Consider the following 21139-nt stretch of genomic DNA (forward strand, 5'->3'; position numbering starts at 1 on the left):
TTGTGCTCTGACATGGAGACCCAGGCACGAACCTGGGTTCAAGCAGCGCCGATGAGGCCTGCCCTCCCTGCCACTGAGGCCTGCCATCCCGGCCGCCCATGCCTGCCCTCCCGTCTGGGTCCCCCCCTGGTAGTCTCCTGCTCCTCTGCCTGCCTGCCACCCGCTGCCCGGCCTGGCCAGGCCTGAGCCCCACTTCCGGGACACTGATGCGAGGTGTGGAGATAGGGGAGGGCAAGAGGGGAAAGAGGGAGGGAAAGGGAGGAAGAGGGAAGGAGAGGGCAGCCCAGACCAGGGAGCAAAACAAGGAAACACGAGCTGGGTTTCTGTGGATGTTTATTGATTATTGTTTATTGATTATTCCACTTTCCTGGTAGAAACCGGGAAAACATTTCTTCTCCACGAGTCTCCCTTAGACCTAGACCTGTAGAGCAATCCTGTTGGTGACGGATGAATTTAAATTAAAACATTCAGTCTTCTCCTGACTCCATCGACCAATCTTTCCTTCAAAACTTTTAAACCAGGCCGGGTGCCAGTGACCCATGCCTGTAATCCTTGCTACTCAGGGGGCTGAGATCTGAGGATCTCGGTTCAAAGCCACCCTGGGCAGAAAAGTCCATGATACTCATCTCCAGTAAACTACCAGATAACTGGAAATGGTGCTGTGGCTCAAGCGGTAAGAGTGTTAGCCTTGAGCTGAAGAGCACACGGACAGCGTCCAGGCCCAGAGTTAAGTCCCACAGCAGACAAAAAAAAAAAAAATTAAACCAGGGAGTCAGCAAACGGCCACGGCGACTGGAGGCCAGGAATTCAGAGACACGTGCCATCTTCACAAAGCTTCCACCCAAGGTTGGTCTATGTGGACTTTCATGCTCCCTCATAAACTGCAAACACAAATGAAAAAAGAATAGTTTGTACTCTTCCTCTCCCTCCCTGCCTCCTTCCTTCACCCACTCTAACCTCATCCCTGCTTGCCCAAATAATACTCCGGAAACAGTAAGGAGATCTTAATGAAACTCATGCTAGAAAACACAGAGACAAAAACAAAAACAAAAACCACTTAAGACAAAATGAGGCCAGAAAGGGGACTGTGCCTCAAGTTGTACAATTCCATCCTAAGTTAAAAAGCTAAGGAACAGCGCCAAAGCCCGAAATTCAATCCCTATAACCAGCACAAAAAAGGGAGGGGGGGGTTAAAGAAAAAAAACATGGATGCCTATTTCCACACTATCCCACACATGGTGTTTACATGTCACAGCTGGCATTTCCGATATAAACAGCAGAAGGCACCCTAGGACCTGGGACGGCATCAAGAGCCCCAGTATGGCTCTGAATGGAAAATATTCCACAGATATTCTCTTGCCTGCCTTCTCATTGAAACATTGGAGAACATTCTACATCGGTCATTTAGCACAGGGAAGAGCACAACTACTACAGAAATACCTAGAAGTGAAATGACAGGGTCATAGTATAAGACATCTGTTATTTTGACGAATTCTCCTACAGTGGCTTCCTAATTTTGTGTGCCTCTACCCACAATGCATGCCAACAACTCTCTGAACTGAGAATGTGGAAATGAACTCAACACAAAACTCATTAATAAAGTACCAGGCCCAGCATGTGTGAGGCTCCTGGGTCCCATACCCAAATCTACAATGCAGTTCAGAATATGGAAATGGTAGATGAACTCAGACCTACTGTGTATTTTCCTAACACCTAGCATAATTTACAGAGCTTCAACAATTAGTTACATTTTCCTTCCTTGTTGACATCTTTGGATTGTGTGCCTCTCACATCATTCAGTGGTCTATTCTTGATCTATTGAATCTCTTTGTCTCTGGACAGTTTTGCAGCTTATCTTTGGAATCTTAGGGAGGTTTGTACTGATTTCCTTTGAAACATTTCAATTTATCTGACTTTTCTTTGATGGCTTATGGATTTGTTACCCTCTATAGAACCTACTAATCTTCAGGCTTCTTCCTGTCCAGCCCAAACGTCACAGTGTCCTTTGCTGACACCTTCTTCACTTAGCCTCTGAGGCTCCAGGGCTCACTGCATGCTTGGGACACCCACTCTATATAGACAGCTCTCATGTTGATCATGTGAGGCCTGTGCTTATGTTGCCCCAAAGGTTATGAGGAGTGTCTGACACTCAGATGTGCCTCGGGTTATTATCTCAAGTCAGGAACATCAAAACCCCAGACTCTGGCTTATCTACACTATTTGCCTAGGGCTCAGTGAGTACCGGTAGAGGCTGGATTCTCATGGATGCCCTTGTGCAAGTTTGCACTCCAGATGGACAGTATCTTCTCAGAGCCACGTACTGTGAGCCTCCACCTCCATGTCTCCTGGGATCTGGATATGGTGAGCCTCTCTGTGCATTCAGTTACCCTCCAACACCAGTGGTTTCATGCATGCCTTCACATACTCTAGCAGCAAGACCCTGCAATCAAGTTGATTCATACCCTGTCATGGGACCTACAGAGGTTGGTTGCAGCCTCTGGTAAACCCTCAAGATCATGAGTTCAAGGCCAAACAATGAAACCCTCTCCAAAAATAACATGTGCAAGATCATTAGCCATAAGGTAAATGCAAATGAAAGACACAAGACCACTTCAGAAGTGGCAGAAAGTAGGAGGTGGGGTCTACAAGGAGAAAGTAGGTCACTGGGTGCTGTTTCCTAAGACCCCAGACTGAGATGCTTCAATGGAGCAATTCTTCATGGCACACAGGGAAATCATATATATCTAATTTATTCCTAAACCCTGAAACTCAGATTCTATCTTGGCTGCACAAATGACTACAGAACAATTATGGAGAATGGACCATATCAAACTCATATAGGAAAAAATAAATACAGACACAAACTTTATGCCTTACACAAAAATTCACTCAAGATAGTCCATACCAGGGTACAGTGGCTCAAATCTGTAACCCTAGCTGCCTGGAGTATAGATAAGGGGATGATGGTTAAAGGCCACACTGGGCATAAAAGTTCACAATGCTTCATCTCAACTAATGGCTGGTGATGATGACTCACACCTGTTAATGTTGCCACAGGTTGAGCAAATGGTTGGAATAGTGTTATGTGCCTGTTGTCCTCAGCAATGTATAGGGAAGTACAGGTGGGAAGATCACAATCCAGGCTGGGTGTAAAGCAAGACCCTACCTTAAAAATAACAGGCACAGGGCTGGGAAGGTGGCTCAGTGGTAGAGCGCTTGCCTTTCTTGCATGAGGCCCTGGGTTCAATTCCTCAGCACCACATAAGCAGAAAAAAAAGCCGGAAGTAGCACTGTGGCTCAAGTGGTAGACCGCTAGCCTTGAGCTGAAGAGCTGAGGGACAGCGCCCAGGCCGAGTTCAGGCCTCACAACCAGACCCCAAAAAAAAAATAAATAAAAGAAGTCTCATCGTTCCAAGATGTCCTTTAAAATGGTTAAGGTTCATCAGAATGGACATCCATACACCTCTTTTGGCAGGGGACAAATCCAGAAAAGGGAGAGGTGAAGGTAGGACCTATTGTCAAGCTCTTGAGGGCATAGGTCCTGTCCCACAGGGACAGAGTGGGACAAACAGGGCTCTGATCACTGCGTAGGTAGGTGTCCCAGCTAAGCAGGCCATCCCACACAAGTGTCAGCTCCAAGCAGACTTGTCCACTTTCCCAAAGACAGACATGATACAGCTAGCTAAATCAGGTATTTAGAACTCGCAGAGCCTATGGCTTTGCCCAGAATATGAAGGATAAAATTGTCTTGGAGATCCTCAAACAGCTTGTCTGTGGCCAACTCCATCACTGACTTCCGAATTTCTGCATATCTAGGCCCTGTTGGACACAAGAAAGGCCGTAGGCAACAGCAGGAAGATTTCCTGGCACAACTATAGTATGCATACTCATGGCAGCTGAAGGTACAGAAGTTGCTGCCACCACCCTAGAAGTCATGAAGGGGGGCAGCTGGGTGGGGATCTGAGGCCCAGTCTTCCTCCAGCAGGTAGATGGGTGGCTGTCCCCAACAAAGGCACTCAGTATTCACTCTGATGTGGCTCTAGGAGGATGAGTCCATATTCTCCTCCCCTTCATGGACTCACTGGGCGGCGGGGGACCGGCGTGAGGGCCTTCAGACACTGCGTTCCAAGGTTCTGTTCCTTTAGCTGCACCATTTCTAACCCACTCTCCAAAATTTCTTTTCTTCTTTGGTGCCAGTTCTATTCAGGAGTATCACGCTACCACTTGAGCCACAGCTCCAGTTCTGGCTTTTTTTGGTAGTTTGGTAGAAATAAGAATCTCACAGACTTTGCTGCCTGGGTTAGCTTCAACCCACAATCCTCAGATATCAGCCTCCTGGGTAGCTAGGATTACCTGTGTGAGCCACTGCAGTGCAGCCAAAATTCCCTTTTCTATGACAGTCAAGATTCTCCATGTCCTGACTCCACCTTCAGGTCTTCCATTAATGGTTCCACATCGCACATGCACAACCAATGGAAAGGACCAGCTTGGGAGTGTCTGAAAGGAAGACTGGGGTCTGATGTTGAGCATACCCAACCCACGCACGGCTCTCCTCTGCCATGGACAGCTAGGCAGATGGGCAGATGGCTGGTCACAGACACACAGAATTACAGTCTACTCCTTAGCTTTTACAACCACCAAGAAATTCAGCTTCTAGGAATTTAGCATGAAGAAATAACCAAGCAAAGAGCAAAGGGAAGAGAAAAATGGATGCTTAGTCTGATGCTGTTTATGAAACAGACACTGGAAATAGTCAATGACCATCACTAGAGTAGCGGAGAAGTCAATCAACACAACCCCATAATGAAACACTAGCACAGGACTGAGAGTCAGGCATGAATTTACATGCTAGATTTGGACGGATGTCAAGATGCATAATTAAGTGGAAAGTGGGACACATACAAAACACTGAACTTTAATATAGTTGAATAAAACAGTCCTTTTGCAGTCACAATGAAGTGCCACCTGGCACAGAAATCCACTCGAGCCCAACCTTCCGGGACAAGCTCCTGAAAACATTTTCCTCTCGGTACTCAAGGGAAATACTCCTAAACACAGCAACACGAGAAGTCTCCCCATACCTTACAGTGATAACAAATGGATGGGGAAGGCCTTGTGCACAGAGAAGTAGGAAGGGACATTCTATTCTCTGGAATCCTTGCTGACAGAACTTATCAGTAGCTTAAGTATGATTTATCACTTCACAAACAGAACAGACATTCCTTCAACTTGACCCCATGAATATGTGCCAGATGCTTCCTTCTATATAGACAATTACCAACTAAACTATTCAAAGAAGCCTTGCAGTTTCAGGGGAAAAAACCCTTCATGATCCATGAAGAACCTCTCATTTTATTCAGGAAAAAGCTCTGCAACTTGTGTTGAACAGCTGGGCAATCCACATCTCCTTCTCTGGCGCTGGCTTGGACCCCCAGGGCTGCCTTGGCCCAGGCTGCCCCCTGAAAACTCAAGGAGCATTCTGGCTCCCCAGACAGCATCACAAGAGACCTTGTTGCGAGACCACTGCACCTGAAAAACAACACAGCAGTACACGTGGACATGTGTTCCGCCAGGCTCCAAGACTCTCTGGCCTCAGGAGAACCCCTGCCCAGTCTGAGGCTACTTATGTCCCACCATGAGTCATATTTACTCCTCTTCACTGTTTCCTTCATTTAAAAAAGCACTAATTAAGCCCTCCTCAGCCATTAGCTGTGTATCAGGGTTAGGAGAAAAACAAGCAGGTCTTACCTGGCTGGAGGGCAGGGGATGGCTCAGCTCCATGGTAGACACAGGCACAAACTCTGCAGAGCTAAGAAAGGTACAGGGTCAGAACAAGCTACATATCAGGGGATTAATCCATACACAATTCTAATCTGCACATCAGGACAGGTTATGGCTCAAGGTGCCAAGACCCCCAAGTCATATACCTACAAATCATAAGCCAGTTGAGGGGTTCAATTCCAATGAACGCTCTTTCTGTGTTGACGGTTAGCTAGGAGGGGAATGTGGTTCACAGCAGGAGATGGCAAAGAAGGGATGGGTCTGAGTTGAGAGTCTATCTGGACCGAGTCAGGGAAAACAGGAGGGACAGCAGAGACTAGACAGGCACAGTGGTCAATGCCAACACATACACACTATCACATGACCTGACCATTACACTCCTAGGAGTGCTCCATGGGAAATGAAGGAGGCTACCAAGAGGAACTATGTGCAGGAACGTCCGTGAAGACCTTCTATGAGATTTCACCAAACCACAGACACGGAATGCCAGCCACAAGAGAACGCCCTACAAGGCCACCCACCCACACTGGTGATTAAGTCTCAGCAATAAAATGAATTATTGATATACTCAACAACAAAGGGAATCTCAAAAGTTACACGAAACGGAGCCAGAGAAAATGGAAGCAAAAGAAAAAACCTGAGTACTAAGTATAGAATTCTATCCACATAATGCTCTATACAATACAGTTTGTATTTTTTGTGCCAGTCCTAAAATTTGAACCCAGGGATTGGGTGCTGTCCTTGAACTATTACCTTTTTTTTTCTCGATGCTAGTGCTCTACAACTTGAGCCACGGTTCCACTTCTCTTTTTTTGTGTGTACATAAACTGGTCCTGGAGCTTCAATGCAGGGCCTGGATACAGTTGCTGAGGCTTTTTTGCTCAAGGCTAACACTCTACCACTTTGACCCATGGCTCTACTTCCGGTTTTTAGGTGGTTAACTAGAGATGAGTCTTATAGACTTTCCTGCCAGCCTCCTGAATAGCAAGGATTACAGGCATTAGCCACTGGCACCCAGCTTCGGGTAATAATTTTGACAACACTGGTAACTGATCTAAAGGCCTCATCTTTTCTATACAGGTGCTTTACCACTTGAATCATGCCCCCAGTCCCACTACAACTAGTCTTCACTGACAGAAGCAGATCTGTGGTTCTGTGGTGGCAGAGTCCTGTTGGGTGAAGGCAATAAGTACATTCACAACCTCCACCAGACTCTGTGGCTTCACAGTATACGTGAAAATCACACAGAGAAAACTGTGGCTTGTTCAACCTACACACTTGCAAGTAAGATGTTTGAAGAAGGATTCAACCAGCTACCAGTGGTTCATGCCTGTAATCCTAGGTATTCAGGAGGCTAAAGTCTGAGGACCACAGTTCAAAGCCAGACCAGGCAGGGAAGTCTAGAAGACTCATCTCCAATTAGACACCAAAAAGTTTTTAAGTGGAGCTGTGGCTCAGGTGGTTGAGCACCAGCCTTGAGAAAAAAAACTCAGGGAAAGTGTTGAGGCAGGAGTTCAAACCTCAGGACTGGCACACACGAAAGCGTTCACAGCCATCACATCAGGGGACTACAGGCAGGAGGCATGGGGAAAAGAGAAAATGTCAACGTAGCCATATGGATAAACCACAGTGGATACACCCCATCTGACTGTGACTGTGAATGCAAAAGCGACTGAATCTGTGTGGTTTGGATTCTTTTACAACTCTGTTATCTCAACAAGCAAAGCATTGATGTGGGGAATGTTTCTCCTATGTTACATACTCCTTTATGTTTCTTCCATTACTGGGCACCCACTTGAATCATATGACCTTTAGTTCCCAAATTAAGAGGATCCCACATCCTGAGGACATTGTCCTGCTGACTCCCTAGCATAAATAGGACATGTGTCCTCTTCAAAAAAAAGACCATACCATCGTACTGTCCCATCCCTTTCTTCAACCTGCAGTCTCCTGGTCCCGTTCTGCAGCATGGGGGCCTCCATTATCATCTCTCCACCCAAGGACCCTGAACCAACCCATCGACCATCCACTGTCTCTGCATTCCCTCATGTGGTTTAGTCAGCTCTGTACCTCTGAACATCCAAAATATCGACATTGTCACCTGGGCTATAGAACCTCTCCTGGGCTATTTGAACTCCTCCCAAGCCTCATCCAAACTACAATTTGGAAGGTAATTCCATAGCCTGTGGGGAAGAAACACCAGAAATTGGCTAATGGGGCCCAAGGTAACATTGAGTGACTGAGCACAATCCAAAGGATGGGATGCCCGCATCTGCTGTGATGTCTAGGCAAACCACTCTGCTTTAAGAAGAAGCAGGATGAAGGGACTGTTACAGTTTTTGAGGACCAGAAAGAAAAGGTCAGATCTGCATAGACCAAGGTGATAAGTCTATAAATCAGCTCTACCCCACCTCATAGCCTGCAGAGAATGTCTCCAGACCTCCAGCCTCACCTGGGGGAGATGAGACACTCACAGGCCTGCAGTGGAGGCTGTGTCACCAGGAAGCGGCGCCCCTCTGCCTGCCCACCACTTGAACCAGGGCCTTCTTCTGAGTACATGACCTGGGGATTGTCACGACGTGTATCAGTATATCCTGCAGGTAAAACACACACACGCACACACACACACACACACAACCTGCTGGGAAGGAGGAGCGTGACACGCATGAAACTACGGCCTCAAGTCAGTCATCGGGCACTGTTCTTGGATCTAAACCCTCCAGAGCAAAGAACTGTCGGAACGGCAACAGTAACAACCTTTGAGTCTTCAGAGATCACATGAAAGTCAGGCAATGCTCATTTCAACCTGTGTTTTGCAACTCCAGAACTCCTGACAGCCAGTGCCAGAGCCTACAACAGAGTCATTCAGGTCTGAGTAGGCACATGTGTAGGACAGAAGAGGCCTGTTTCTGTCTAAACTAAGTCCATGGGTGGCATGGACTTTAAAAAGCCTAGCCTCAAACAAAGAAACATAGACAGACCATGGTGAGAGTCATGCTTTGCTCCCTTCTAGCCACCAGAATGACCACCTAACCTGGTAGATGGATGCACAGGACCTTCTGATGTCAAAGGCCCCTTCCTGACTACCCAGTGTGTGACTCTCCCTCTACTTCTGCTGACTCCTCATCCACACAAGACTTAAAGGGATTCTGAGTAGAGAAAACAAAGCTCTGGTATCAACTTGGACATTCAAGATCACAGGTAATAAAACAGTAAATCATAAATTCTCTCCTGGAGAAAAACAAAATCAGAAGCACCACATTCAATGTCTGCAGTTCTGCAGAGTGAGGAAAAACAGCCACATGGCAAATGCCTACAGAGTCCATGAGACTCAGGATTTATGACAAGGAATATTACCAAAAAAAATCATAAGCTTAGACAAATTTTCCCCCAAATGTACTATTTCTTTTTATGCCAATGCCTGGGCTTGAACTCAGGGCCTGGGCGCTGTCCCTGAGCTGCTTTTGCTCAAGGCTGGTGCTCTACCACTTGATCACAGCACCACTTCTGGCTTTTTCTGTTTATGAGGCACTAAAGAATCGAACCCAGGGCTTCATGCATGCTAGGAAAGCATTCTACCACTAAGCCACATTCCCAACCCCACAACTTTCTCTTTAAACCAAAAAGCTTAACTGGAAAATGATCTAAAGAGACCCCTATCTAAGGCCATCAGTATGTTTTAGAACACCAGGTAAAAAAATAACCTCAAAACTCCAAGGTAAGATATATAGGTTAGTTGGGTGCTGGTGGCTCAAGCCTGTCATCCTAGTTACTCAGGAGGCTGAGATCTGAGGATCAGGGTTCAAAGCCAGCCTGGGCAGAAAAGCCCATGACGCTCTTATCTCCAATAAGCCACCAGAAAACCAGAAGCGGTGCTGTGGCTCAAGTGGTAGAGCACTCGCCTTGAGCTGAAGAGACAGTGCCCAAGCCCAGAGTTCAAGCCCCACCACCACCAACAACAACAAAAAAGAAACAGAGGTTATCTGCTCAATAATAAACATGTGATTCATCACTAAATGCTACAAAAAATTAACAATGTCTTCAAATTTCTGTCCCTGCCAAATTGTTACTAAAAGGTAAGGGAAAATTAAAGACATTTTTAGAACACGAAAGGATTTAGAACCTTTATCTCACAAAAACCATCTTGCAAAGCTAACTGAAGGTGTTTTTTAACAAAATAAGAGAGTCAAGAGAGAAAAAACTGACAGTAATCTGGAAACAAACTCAGAGAGCAATTAAGGGGGCATTGAACATGATGGCTTTACCCCAGATCTAGGAAGCCATCATTTGCTTGTCAACAGGAGGAGGGGCTCCAGCTGTGAGTTTCAAATGGGATACTGAATACACTAGAAGATATTACTAGAGTATAAGAGCAGATGGCATAAGAAAAAATAAAAGGCGGCTGGGAAGGTGGCTCAGTGGTAGAGCACTTGCCTTGCATGCATGAGGCCCTGGGTTCGATTCCTCAGCACCACATAAGCAAAAAGAATAAAGCCAGAAGTGGCGCTGTGGCTCAAATGGTAGAGTGCTAGCCTTGAGCTGAAGAGCTGAGTGACAGCGCCTAGGCCCAGAGTTCAGGCCCCACGACTGGGGGCCTGAAAAAGAAAAAAGAAAAGGCAATTCACAACTCCAAGAAAACAAAAGCTGAGGGCTGGAAATGTGGCTTAGTAGTAGAGTATTTGCCGGACTAGCATGCATGAAGCCCTGGGTTTAATTCCTCAGTACCACATAAACACAAAAGGCTGGATGTGGTGCTGTGGTTCAAGTGGTAGAGTGCTAGCCTTGAGCAAAAGCAGCTCTGGGACAGTGCCCAAGTCCTAAGTTTAAACCTAGGACTGGCAAAAAAAAAAAAAAAGCTGAAAAGTTATACCCACAGAATACTAAAAAATTCAGGTAACTCCACAGTGCCTTATAAGAGTCTGATGTATTGGAGAGGCACAAACAAATATATAAACAATATTTAAACTTTTAGTTACAAATAAACTTCAGAAACAAACTAAAATAGGACATTTCATTCTGAGTTGAGGATAAAAGAGAAAGTGGTCTAAGGAGCTTACCCTCCTCGAGGCCAGGTGGCACAGTAAGGTGACTTCAGCAGAGTCACAGAGAGGCAGCTGTTCCCTATCACTTCAACTCTTTTCTGTCTCATTTTTCATTTGTGTGTATTTTTCTTCAAATTACAACTTACAAAATCCAGATGTGTATTGGAAGAATCTGTCTTTCTTCTGCACTGCTTCTGGGTCTCATCAAACCACACAGATTCAAGCAAAAATTCATGGCCTCGCCTGATACTACCACAAAACACTGGAGTAGTTGTACTGTAATGATGCTTAATCTCATAGTCTATGAAAACTACACCCACCTGCAGGGCAAGGATCACCAACAGAGGCAATGGGCACGGACATGGTGGAACCTAGTAGGTGCATCCTGGAGTCCAGCCTGCAGCTATGGGCTTGCTGCCCAGGCTGGAAGCAGACTTCCTTGGAGGATGGCAGTGCAAAGGACATCATCCATGACTCAGAGGCAGCCATAGGAGGACCCGGCATGTTGCTGTCCACAGTCAGAGAGCCGAAGCTGGGGCTGAGGCCGACGGGACTGAGGGTGGCAGGGTCATGATCAGGCCCCGTCCGGTACCTTTCGCCTTCTTGGAGAGATCTGAGGTATGTGGAAAACAATGTCCTATGGCAGGCAGAGACAACAAACTCGGGGTTTTTGAGTTCCCCTCCTGATTCAGCCACTGAAGACTGTGGCACCCAGAATGTCACTCATCATGCTGCCCGGACCCTTCCCCCTGAGGTTGGTGCAAAGACTGACCATTGATAGCTATGGACCATGGAGACTTACTAAAGCCATTTACTTGAAGCCTACAATACCTCAGCCCTTTATCCACAATGACTGCCCAAGAAATGTTAAAAACTGAAAATGATTAGCAAGACACATTAATCATGTATAAACAATAGTTAACTTTAAAGTACTATTAGGAAGTAACTGATTAATAGTTTAAGGAATTAGCATTCCACAAATGTTCATGATGTGCTTCTAGGATTTTGTTCAACCTTCCCTCGACCTTCCCAGCAGCACACACGGCCTACCATGAACCCCATTTCACAGGACAGAGTTCAAAGGAACCTCCCTGGTGCCATACACCTGGATGGTACCAGACCCGCGTTATGAGCCAGACATGCCAACACCAAGAGATGCTGTGTCATGAGCCTGTGCAGAAAAGGAAGGGGGTGAAGTGGGCACAGATGATGAGCGGACAACTGTGAGCTGGACCGACCCCAACACTAGGCCTGAGGTGACTGGCACTGGACCAGGCACACTTCCTGTCCTCCTATCACTATCAGGTTGATCCCTCCTCACAAGTGAGCACAGAGAACAGGGAGAGGCTTGGACAACAATGACACACAAGGGTTTGAGAGGTACCCAATGCTGCAACCCCACAAGATACAAACCTGGCAAAACACTACCCAATGATATTGGATTTGTCTTTAGATGGTAAGTCTGGACTGAATATTTTTCCATTTTTTTCTAAGTATTTTATGTCATTAAAAAATTACACATGAGGTCAGGCCATATTTTAGTCAGATTTCAGGGACAAAGCATAAGGTCATACGGAAGTTTCCCATCTAGGACCTTGATGTGGGCTCCTTGGTTTCCCTGCTATGTCACTGGCAGGTGTCCTAGCATTAGGACCTAGCATACCCAGGCCCACTCAACACTCTGTCTCCACTCAAGGAAGTGGAGGCTAAGTAGGTAAGATGGTCCTATGGTCTAAATGTAAGGCCATACCTGGCAGCCAGTGGCTTTGAGATTGAGTTGACTCCAGGAAAGCCCAGGGCAAGGGGCAGTGGACGCCACGAAGCTTGAGTAGGAGACCGTAGATTCCTACCTTCCTCACGTCCTGCTGAAAGCAGATCAGAGAAGAAAGAGCACATGAGGCTGCGTGTTCCAGTCCCCTGCCCAACAACTAAGTGCAGCCCTGCTGGTTAGAAATAGACATGGTCTCATGTCATCCCAACACTGTTCTCTGTCCCTTGGGTCAGACTCTGGTCTGCATCAACAGTCCAGTATTACAATCCTGGAGCTTGGCTCACTTCTCAGATCTATTCACTATCCCTTTCCTTCTGTCCACATGAGGCCTCACTTTCAGAATGGCACCCAAACATATGGTAACCTGAAATACAAGGGAACTACTGGCCCATCATGGCCACTCCTGTGCCAGACGGATCCTGTCATAAATCAGCCCCAAGTACAAGGAGGCCAGATGTCCTGGCAGCTAACCTGACCACTGAGGCCTGCCCACCAATTCTGAGTCACCACAGGGATTGCATGAGGGCTGCAGGAGGGTAGGGTCCCACTCCTTTGTGCTGCAAACTTCTGAAATGGCCTGCTGGGCTGGATCCACGCGCTGGAGAAGGTATCTTTGGCGTCGCCGGTAGTTGGCAAACCAGTTGTGTACTTGCTTAGCTGTCAAGCCTGTCTCCAAAGCCAAAGTCTCCTGCACCAAAACAAGAAGACTTCTGACCCCGAGTTACAAGGGATAATTTGCACACAGGTGGCTGAAACAGCTCAGATGCACCAAAAAAAAATAAGTGAATATGATTCCAGGTTGTCCTGTGCAAGGAGGGCAGACATGGCCATCCGTGCATTAGTACACTGGAGAAAGGATTGTCTCCTGAGCATGTCCTAAGGCAGAGAAAGCAGGGTCTCCATGAACAGGACACACAGGCCTTACCTCCTAAGTTGATCCCAACCCTGAAGTGCTAAAGCCTAAGCATTCCATTCCCTAAGCCAGGAAAAGGGCCAGGCTGAAGGCCTACATTGCCCCTCATCAGAGATCTTCTTTCCTACAGCACTCACTGGCTAAGAATTCCAGGTCAAAGAACTAAGGGCCTCTATAGATTTCAGGGTGAGAAATGGATGATTTTCACATGAGAAGAAAACAAACCTTAGAGAGCAAAATTCAAACAGCACCAGCCCCCCGGGAGGCACACCAACAAAAGATGTGTGTGTGGGAGAAAGAAGAAAGAGAAATGTGGAGAAAGGTACAGGAGCCCCAGGAGAGAGGCAGAGCCAAGTAGAGGAAGAAGGAGCCATAGAGGGGGAGGACATGAGGAAAGCCACTTGTTCTTACCCGCTCTGCCTTGCTGGGGTTGGTGCTCACACCTGAGGCAAAGTCCTTCAGAGTCTGACGAACTTCTTGAGGAAAGTTCCGGCTCTTGGGGCTCTTGGGGCATAGGGTAGGGGGTGGTGGGTTCCTGGGGGAAGGGGGATAGTGGAGGAAGCTCTACAGAACAGAAGCATCTGCGCTCTGATTAGGACCTGGTCTTCTGAGGAAGATGATGAGCATGTCCTTCTGTCCCACAAGCCTCCTCCTAGTGGTCCCTTTCTCTGTCTCCACCTTGTGAGACCCACAGCCTCTCTCACAGGAACATAACATCCCCATACGTAGTGACCACAGGACTCTAGCAACCCTGTCTCTGGGCCCTAATGATGCTGACAAACATCTCAGCCACCTTGGTCCCTCCTGGTTTGCAACTCCTGCATGCTCTGCATCTGCCTCCTCATGACCCAGTCTCTTCATCATGGCTCTCCTGTCACAGTCCTCTGTTCTACAGATGGCACAGCCCTTTCCTCTCCTCTTAGCTCCAAACCTCCCACCCTTACCCATGGTGACTTTCTTTGTTCCTGTTTCCAGGGATGTCCCCTGCTGGTCCACCACACTCCCCGATCACGTTTATATCCATAAATGGTCATAATGGGGATGAATATTAACACAATGTCTAATTACAGATGATCATTAAGATATTCGGCACCTATCATTTGCCAAGCATGCGGTTAAACAAGGGACACGTAACTCTCCTGAACTGTCAACGTTCTCACGCCGCTCTTTAAAGGGTCCAGCAGCCACAAGGGCAATCTGGAGCAGAGACATGGGAATTCGCTGATAACCTAAGACATGTGACGCAGCTCCCACTTGCCCTCCAAGTCAATCAACCATGTCCATGTGCTCCTAGCCCAGCCAGTCCAGTGGGATGCCCACCAATGGGCTCTGCCTCAGTCTCCCTGCAGAGGAGCCTCTTTTTCCAGCTACCACCTAACAGAAGTGGCAGGAAGAGTGCGGTGTAATGATGGAAGCACAGTAGGTCCTACTGCTCATTAACAGTGTGACAATCTGCTTATTGAGACCTCCTCCCACTGTCCCCTCATTTCAGGGTTTGGATGGGAGATCTACTTCTCAGGGGCCCAGGGAACCAGCAGAGAAAGTTTTTCTGTGGAATACAATGAAGAGGTACCTCTTTCTGCATCGGAACTTCTGCACAGGGCTTAGGGTGGCTACGCCTAGCCTCCTCATGGCCAGGCAGTAGTGGATGTCATTCCAGAGCTGCACCAGCTCCTGACTGCCGCCTGAAACCCGGCACTCCTGTGGGAAGAGCTTGCTGAGTGCTAATTACCCCTGCCTACCCTGGAGCATGTAGAGACCTCTACCCACCCACACCAACCCACCTTGAGTAGAGTAGTGGAAAGACCAGACACCTGAGTTCAAACACATTTATCCACAATGTGCCATTGTACTCAAGTAGTAAAGATACATTGATCCCCACCAGACCTTAGACCAGCCATTTACTACAGAAGCTGTGGCAGACACTTCATGTCAGTCATGAATAGACAAGTCCTCACACACACATGCATATAAAACATTCAAAGAAGCAGGGCACCAGTGGCTCACACCTGTCATCCTAGCTACTCAGGAGGCTGAGATCTGAGGATAGCGGTTCAAAGCCAGCTTGGGCAGGAAACTCTGTGAGACTCTTATCTCCAATAAACCACTAGAAATGAAAGTGGTGCTGTGTCTCAAGCAGTAGAGCACTCGCCTTGAGCTGAAGAGCTGAGGGACAACGCTCAAGCCCAGAGTTCAAGCCCCATGATGGGGACACACACACACACACACACACACACACACACACACACACACACACACACACTCAAAGAAACAGATAATCCAAGTTCTCAGCTGCACCTTACAGGCGGGAAATTGAGGCGCAGAAAAATCCCATGATTTACCTCTAGCCATACAGCAAGAGAAAGAACAATGGTCGAAGCAATGGGGACCGATTCGACACGCAATGTTTGACAAACATCACACCTGGCTATTACATGAGCTGTCTGCCGGTTTCTCTATCCCCGTCTGCAACCCCTCCCGCCCCGTCCTACCTCCAGAAGCTGGCAGGCTGCCTGCAGCTGCTCCTGCTGAACCAAGACACGGGCACAAGCCAGGACCACGGCCCCATTGTCCAGAAGGTGCGGACGAAGTTGGCTGGCGAGAACAGCTGCCACCAGGGGTCGCAGATGCGTGGGGTCATCCCGAAGGTCCCAGCACAGCTTCGCCGCAAGGGTTACCAGCTCTGCTGGGGGCGGACAGGAAGCCCCGTGCCTCCTCAGCAGCCTCAGGAAGTTCTGCATCCGGTACCAGGCAGCCCGCTCTGCCAACACACAGCAAGCAGACGGCGCTAGCACAGACCCGTGTCCCGGCACTGGTCCTCGGGGTAACGCCTGACCGTCCACCCAGGGACACTCGAAGGTGACAGGAGCTGGCCGGGTACGAGGCGGGGTGGTCGATGTGCCCCCCGATTTCACCCCAGCCCTGCTCCGAACAGCTGGCCGCGCAGAGGCCCGCCCGGTGCTGCCTGCTTTCAGGCCCCTCCTCTGCCCTCTGCCCTGCTCGCTCCTCCCGTCTCCGGACCCTTCCCCTCCTCTGGGTTCTGTCTGGAGCCCAGGGGACACAGGCGCTCTTGGGGGCTGCAACCTCTTCACCCCCTTCACGGTACACGTCTTTAGGAATCGAATTCGCAGGCCAAGCAAAGGCCTGGTGAGCGGCGCCCGCCCACTGCCGCACGCGCCCCTCGGCGGCCCCGCCGGCCCGCCGGCCGGCTCCGCGGGCGAGGCCGGGCCGCGGGCGCTCGGGGCCGGCGCCGGCCTCCTCCGAGCCCCTTCGGGGCCTGAGCTCTGGAGTGGGGCCGGACACCCACTCCGCAGGCGGCGGGCCCGGCCGGTGCGCTCCGGCAGCGGCTCTGCCCGCAGCGGCTCTGCCTACCCGTCCGCCCCGCGGTCCGGTCCCCCCGCGCCCCGCGCCGGCCGGGAAGGACGGGGCCTCCGCCGACCCCTGACGGGGAAGGGGCCCTCTGAGGACCCACACGTCCTCCAGCGACGCGCCGGTCGGGGCGCGGTGGGAACCCCGCGGAAGGATGGGCTGGGGCCGCGGCCCGAGCCTGCGAGGCACCGCGGGGCTGCTCGCGCGGAACAGGCCACCCGTACCTGTCGGTGTGCGGCTCCGACGTTCGCCGAGATCCTGACGCCAGCTCACGTAAGCTCAGTTCTCAGCCGGCGCCACGCGCCACACCTCTAGCGTCCGCGAGGCCCCGCCCCCCGCGAGGCCCCGCCCCGCCCCCCGCGAGGCCCCGCCCCGCGCCCCGCGAGGCCCCGCCCCGCGCCCCGCGAGGCCCCACGCTGGCCAGCTCCCTTCCGGCGGATGCCCGCGGGCGCCCCCAGCCTGCTCGGGATGGCTACAAAGTATCCACCCGGCGGGGTCCGGCCGAACGCGGGGCCCGGGGCCACAACCCCACCGCGCCGTCGAAACCCCTGCGGGAGGAGAGCGCCCGGCCGCCTAGGCGGGCTCCGAGGCCCGGCTGCCTGCCCGGCAAGCGGCAGCTCTGAGGCCTCGGCCGTCTGAAGCGCTGAGGGCAACGCGGCCTCGAGCTCTCAGGGGCCAGAGCCCCTGCAAACCTCCCATGCCCGCGCCGCCCTAACCCAGCCACGAGTCGGAGGCCAGCTCGGGAAGCACGGTCCTCACCCCACCTCCGGGCGACCGGAGTCCCGGGCCCACCTCCGGGTAACCGGAGTCCCGACCCCACCTCCGGGCGACCGGAGTCCCGACCCCACCTCCAGGAAACCGGAGTCCTCACCCCACCTCCGGGCGGGCGACCGGAGTCCCGACCCCACCTCCGGGCGACCGGAGTCCCGGGCCCACCTCCGGGCGACCGGGAGTCAAGTGGAGCTCCGCGGTGAGTGGCAGGCCAGCGACAGCGCCCAAGCCCGCGTTCAACACGGGGCCGGAGGGACCCGGCCGTTCCTCTGGCGTCGCTGTGCGAGTTGAAGCGTCGAGAGGACCCGGAGCTTAGAGCTCGACACGGCCCCGAACTGGCACCGCTGATCCCCGTGAACGTGGCCACACGCTTCGGCCTCACGGACCAACACCCCCGGCGCGCGCGTGCACGCGCACGCACTGCGAGCGCCCTTCCAGCAAAGGAAGGAAGCCGAGGGCCACCGCTCCCCAAACGCAGCCCCGGGGAAGGAGCCTTCGTGGACACCGCTGGCAGTGGCTAGGGCTGGAGCGCTGCCTTGCGGGCATGAGGCGCTGGGTTCGATTCCTCAGCACCACAACAGCAGGAAAAGCCAGAAGTGGCGCTGTGGCTCAAGTGGTAGAGCGCTAGCTTTGAGCTGAAGAGCTGAGGGACAGAGCCCAGGCCCTGAGTTCAGGCCCCGCGACCAGACACACACCCCCCCAAAAAAAAGAAGTAAGTGTATTTCACAAATATAACCTTCATATCTTTTCCTTTTCTAGTGCTGGAAAAGGAGACCGGGACTAGAAAGTCTTACAAGCCAATGATAAAAGTTTATTGATTTAAATGGTTGTATAATGATTCCTATATTTACCTATTTCCCACTTAACATAAAGCACTAATCTAGCAATTTTCTCTCACACGCAGTATTTGACTTCTATCTTTAAAATTATATTAGCACTCTGGCTTCTACTAGATAAGGTTGCATGTGCATTGCATTAGATGACATAGCAAACTAAAACCTACCTAACCTAGGGTAGTATTAAACAAAGATTTGTTTCTAACACATTTATAAGATTATTTCTTTGTTGCTTTGTATGTCCCTCCCCCATGGTATAACCCCTGCTTTCACTGTATTGAGGTTGTATAATTTGTGGAGAAGGGAAAAAACAAATCGTTTAAATAGGGATACAGTGGATCCATTGCAACAATAACATGTACAAGTCCTTATGTGGAAAAACGAACTTTACAACTTTGGGGGGGGGAAGGATTAGGTGGGGGGTGAGGGGAGGATGGGAAGGGATGGGAAGGGGAAACAAAGGAGGAGGCTACAATGCTTGATAAGAAATGTACTCATTATCTTGCCCGTGTAATTGTAACCCCTCTGTACAGTATTTTCACAATGAAAAAGAGATGACAGAGCAATGAGATATGCAAAAAAATTTAAAAATAAAGATTTGTGTCTTACTTTAAGCTACCTACCTTGGTATATTGAGGACAAAATATACTTTATTGTGTTCCATTCATGGGGCTTGAAGTAAGAGCCTGAGCACTGTCCCTGAGCATTTGGTCAAGGTTTGCTCTACCACTTGGGCACTTTTGGCTGCTTGTTAAGAGTCTCATGGACTTTCCTGCCCAGGATGGCTTTGAACTACAATCTTCATATCACTGGCAGCTGGCTGACAAAATGCACTTTCCCTATGTTTCCCAAAGTTACAATATATACCTTTTTTTTTTTTTGTCAGTCATGGGGCTTGAACTCTGGACTTGGGCGCTGTCCCTGCACTCTTCAGCTCAAGGCTAGTACTCTACCGCTTGAGCCACAGCACCACTTCCAGTTTCTAGTGGTATATTGGATATAAGAGTTTCACGGACTTTGCTGCCCGGGCTGGCTTTGAACTGTGATCCTCAGATCTCAGTCTCCTGAGTAGCTAGTTACAGGCGTGAGCCACTGGTACCCGGCTACAAATATATCTTTTTGTTTGGGGGGGGCGGGGGGTCTGGTCATGGGGCCTAAACTCTGGGCCTGGGTGCTGTCCCTCAGCTCTTCAGCTCAAGGCTAGCACTCTACCACTTGAGCCACAGCACCACTTCTGGCTTTTTTCTTTTTGCTTATGTGGTGCTGAGGAATCGAACCCAGGGCCTCATGCATGCAAGGCAAGTGCTCTACCACTGAGCCACCTTCTCAGCCACAATATATATCTTTTTATGCAAGGTTTCTCATCTCTTCTCTAAATCATTTTTCTTCAAACCAGAAATCCTGAGACCAGAAAACATCACAGGAATTACACATTCATAAATCATTACTTTTCTCATTTCAAGTAATAAAGACACTTTGGAAAAACAACATGAGCTGCTTAGAAGAATGTGTACTGTGTTGTTTTAGGGTGAAAAACTCAGTAAATGTCAGTTAGTTCCGCTTGAAGTATGGCCTCACTTAATTCAGTAGCTTCTTTGCCAATCCTCTGGTTGGTAGACCTGTCCTTTGGTGAGAGTGGAGTGTTAAAGTCTCCTAGTATTATCATATTGGGATCTATTTTATTCTATAAGTTTGAGAGTATTTGGTTAACATATTTGGATCCTCCAATGTTTGGGGAATATAAGTTGATGATGGTAAAATCCTCCTCTTGGATTGCTCCCTGTATTAATATGTAGTGTCCTTCCTTGTCTTTTTGTATTGATTTTAATGAAATCAATGAGATTGCTACTCCTGCTTTCTTACTGGGGGCATTTGATTGGTAGATGCTTTTCCAACCCTGCACTCTGAGTTTGTTTGTATGTTTGGCTGAGAGGTGGGTCTCCTGAAGGCAACAGAAGGATGGGTCATGTTTTCTGATCTATAGTTCTTTTTCTTTTGATTGGTGAATTAAGACTGTTAATATTAAGAGATAGTATAGAGAGATGCATTGTGATCCCTGTCATTCCATGTTTTCCTATGTTTTTCTTCTTTCCTTTCCTCCTGTGCTTGCTCAGACTTCTATTAATGCCTGTCTGGTGCTAGTCCCCATTCCTGGTTGCTTTCTTCAGCTTGTGTTCCCCCTCTTAGTATTCTTTATAAAATGCTGGCTTAATGTTTATAGATTCATTTAGTTTTTCTTTACTATTAAACATTTTCAGTTCTCCATCGAATGTGAATGCTAGCTTTGCTGGGTATATCAGTCTGGGTTGGCAGTTATTGGTTCTTAGGGGTCGCATGGTACTTTCCCAGGCCTTTCTTGCATTCAGTGTTTGTATGGAGAGATCTGCAGTGGTTCTAATTTTTTTTCCCATTGTAGTATAGCTCCTTCTTCATTTTGCTGCATGCAAGGTTGTTTCCTTATTATTCAGATCTATCATTTTTACTATAATTTGTCTAGAAGTGTTTCTGCTATGGGCTCCTGATGGGTTTTTTGTTTTTGGTTTTGCCAGTTGTGGGCGCTGTCCCTCAGCTCTTCAGCTCAAGGCTGGCGCCCAACCTTTGAGCCACAGCAACACTTCTGGCCCTTTCTGCTTATGTGGTGCTGAGGAATCAGATC

The 21139-nt window shown here is 49.2% G+C and overlaps 1 protein-coding gene across 11 annotated transcripts in view; it reads right to left on the minus strand.

The window, feature by feature from the left end:
• Positions 1-331: 331 nt before the first annotated feature.
• LOC138821864 (anomalous homeobox protein-like) overlaps positions 332-21139 on the minus strand; it is a 28604-nt gene continuing 7796 nt past the window's right edge. Inside the window, exons 1-8 of one of the 11 annotated variants that reach the window (XM_070014345.1) lie at positions 17813-17982; positions 16000-16268; positions 15081-15208; positions 13919-14042; positions 13066-13282; positions 12574-12688; positions 5749-5809; positions 332-881 (exon numbers count right to left, since the gene is read on the minus strand). In XM_070014345.1, the coding sequence (XP_069870446.1) occupies positions 513-881; positions 5749-5809; positions 12574-12688; positions 13066-13282; positions 13919-14042; positions 15081-15208; positions 16000-16248 (1263 nt within the window). In that variant the 5' untranslated portion in view covers positions 16249-16268; positions 17813-17982 and the 3' untranslated portion in view covers positions 332-512. Of the gene's footprint in view, positions 882-4940; positions 5530-5748; positions 5810-8233; positions 8344-11143; positions 11461-12573; positions 12689-13065; positions 13283-13918; positions 14043-15080; positions 15209-15999; positions 16269-16879; positions 16965-17100; positions 17126-17812; positions 17983-21139 lie in introns of those variants that run through there. The other 10 variants (XM_070014344.1, XM_070014343.1, XM_070014342.1 and 7 more) reach the window with 10 other exon arrangements.

This window comes from Dipodomys merriami, unplaced genomic scaffold (genome assembly GCF_024711535.1).
Source record: "Dipodomys merriami isolate MVZ:Mamm:240054 unplaced genomic scaffold, mDipMer1.0.p SCAF_943, whole genome shotgun sequence".
NCBI lineage: Eukaryota > Metazoa > Chordata > Mammalia > Rodentia > Heteromyidae > Dipodomys > Dipodomys merriami.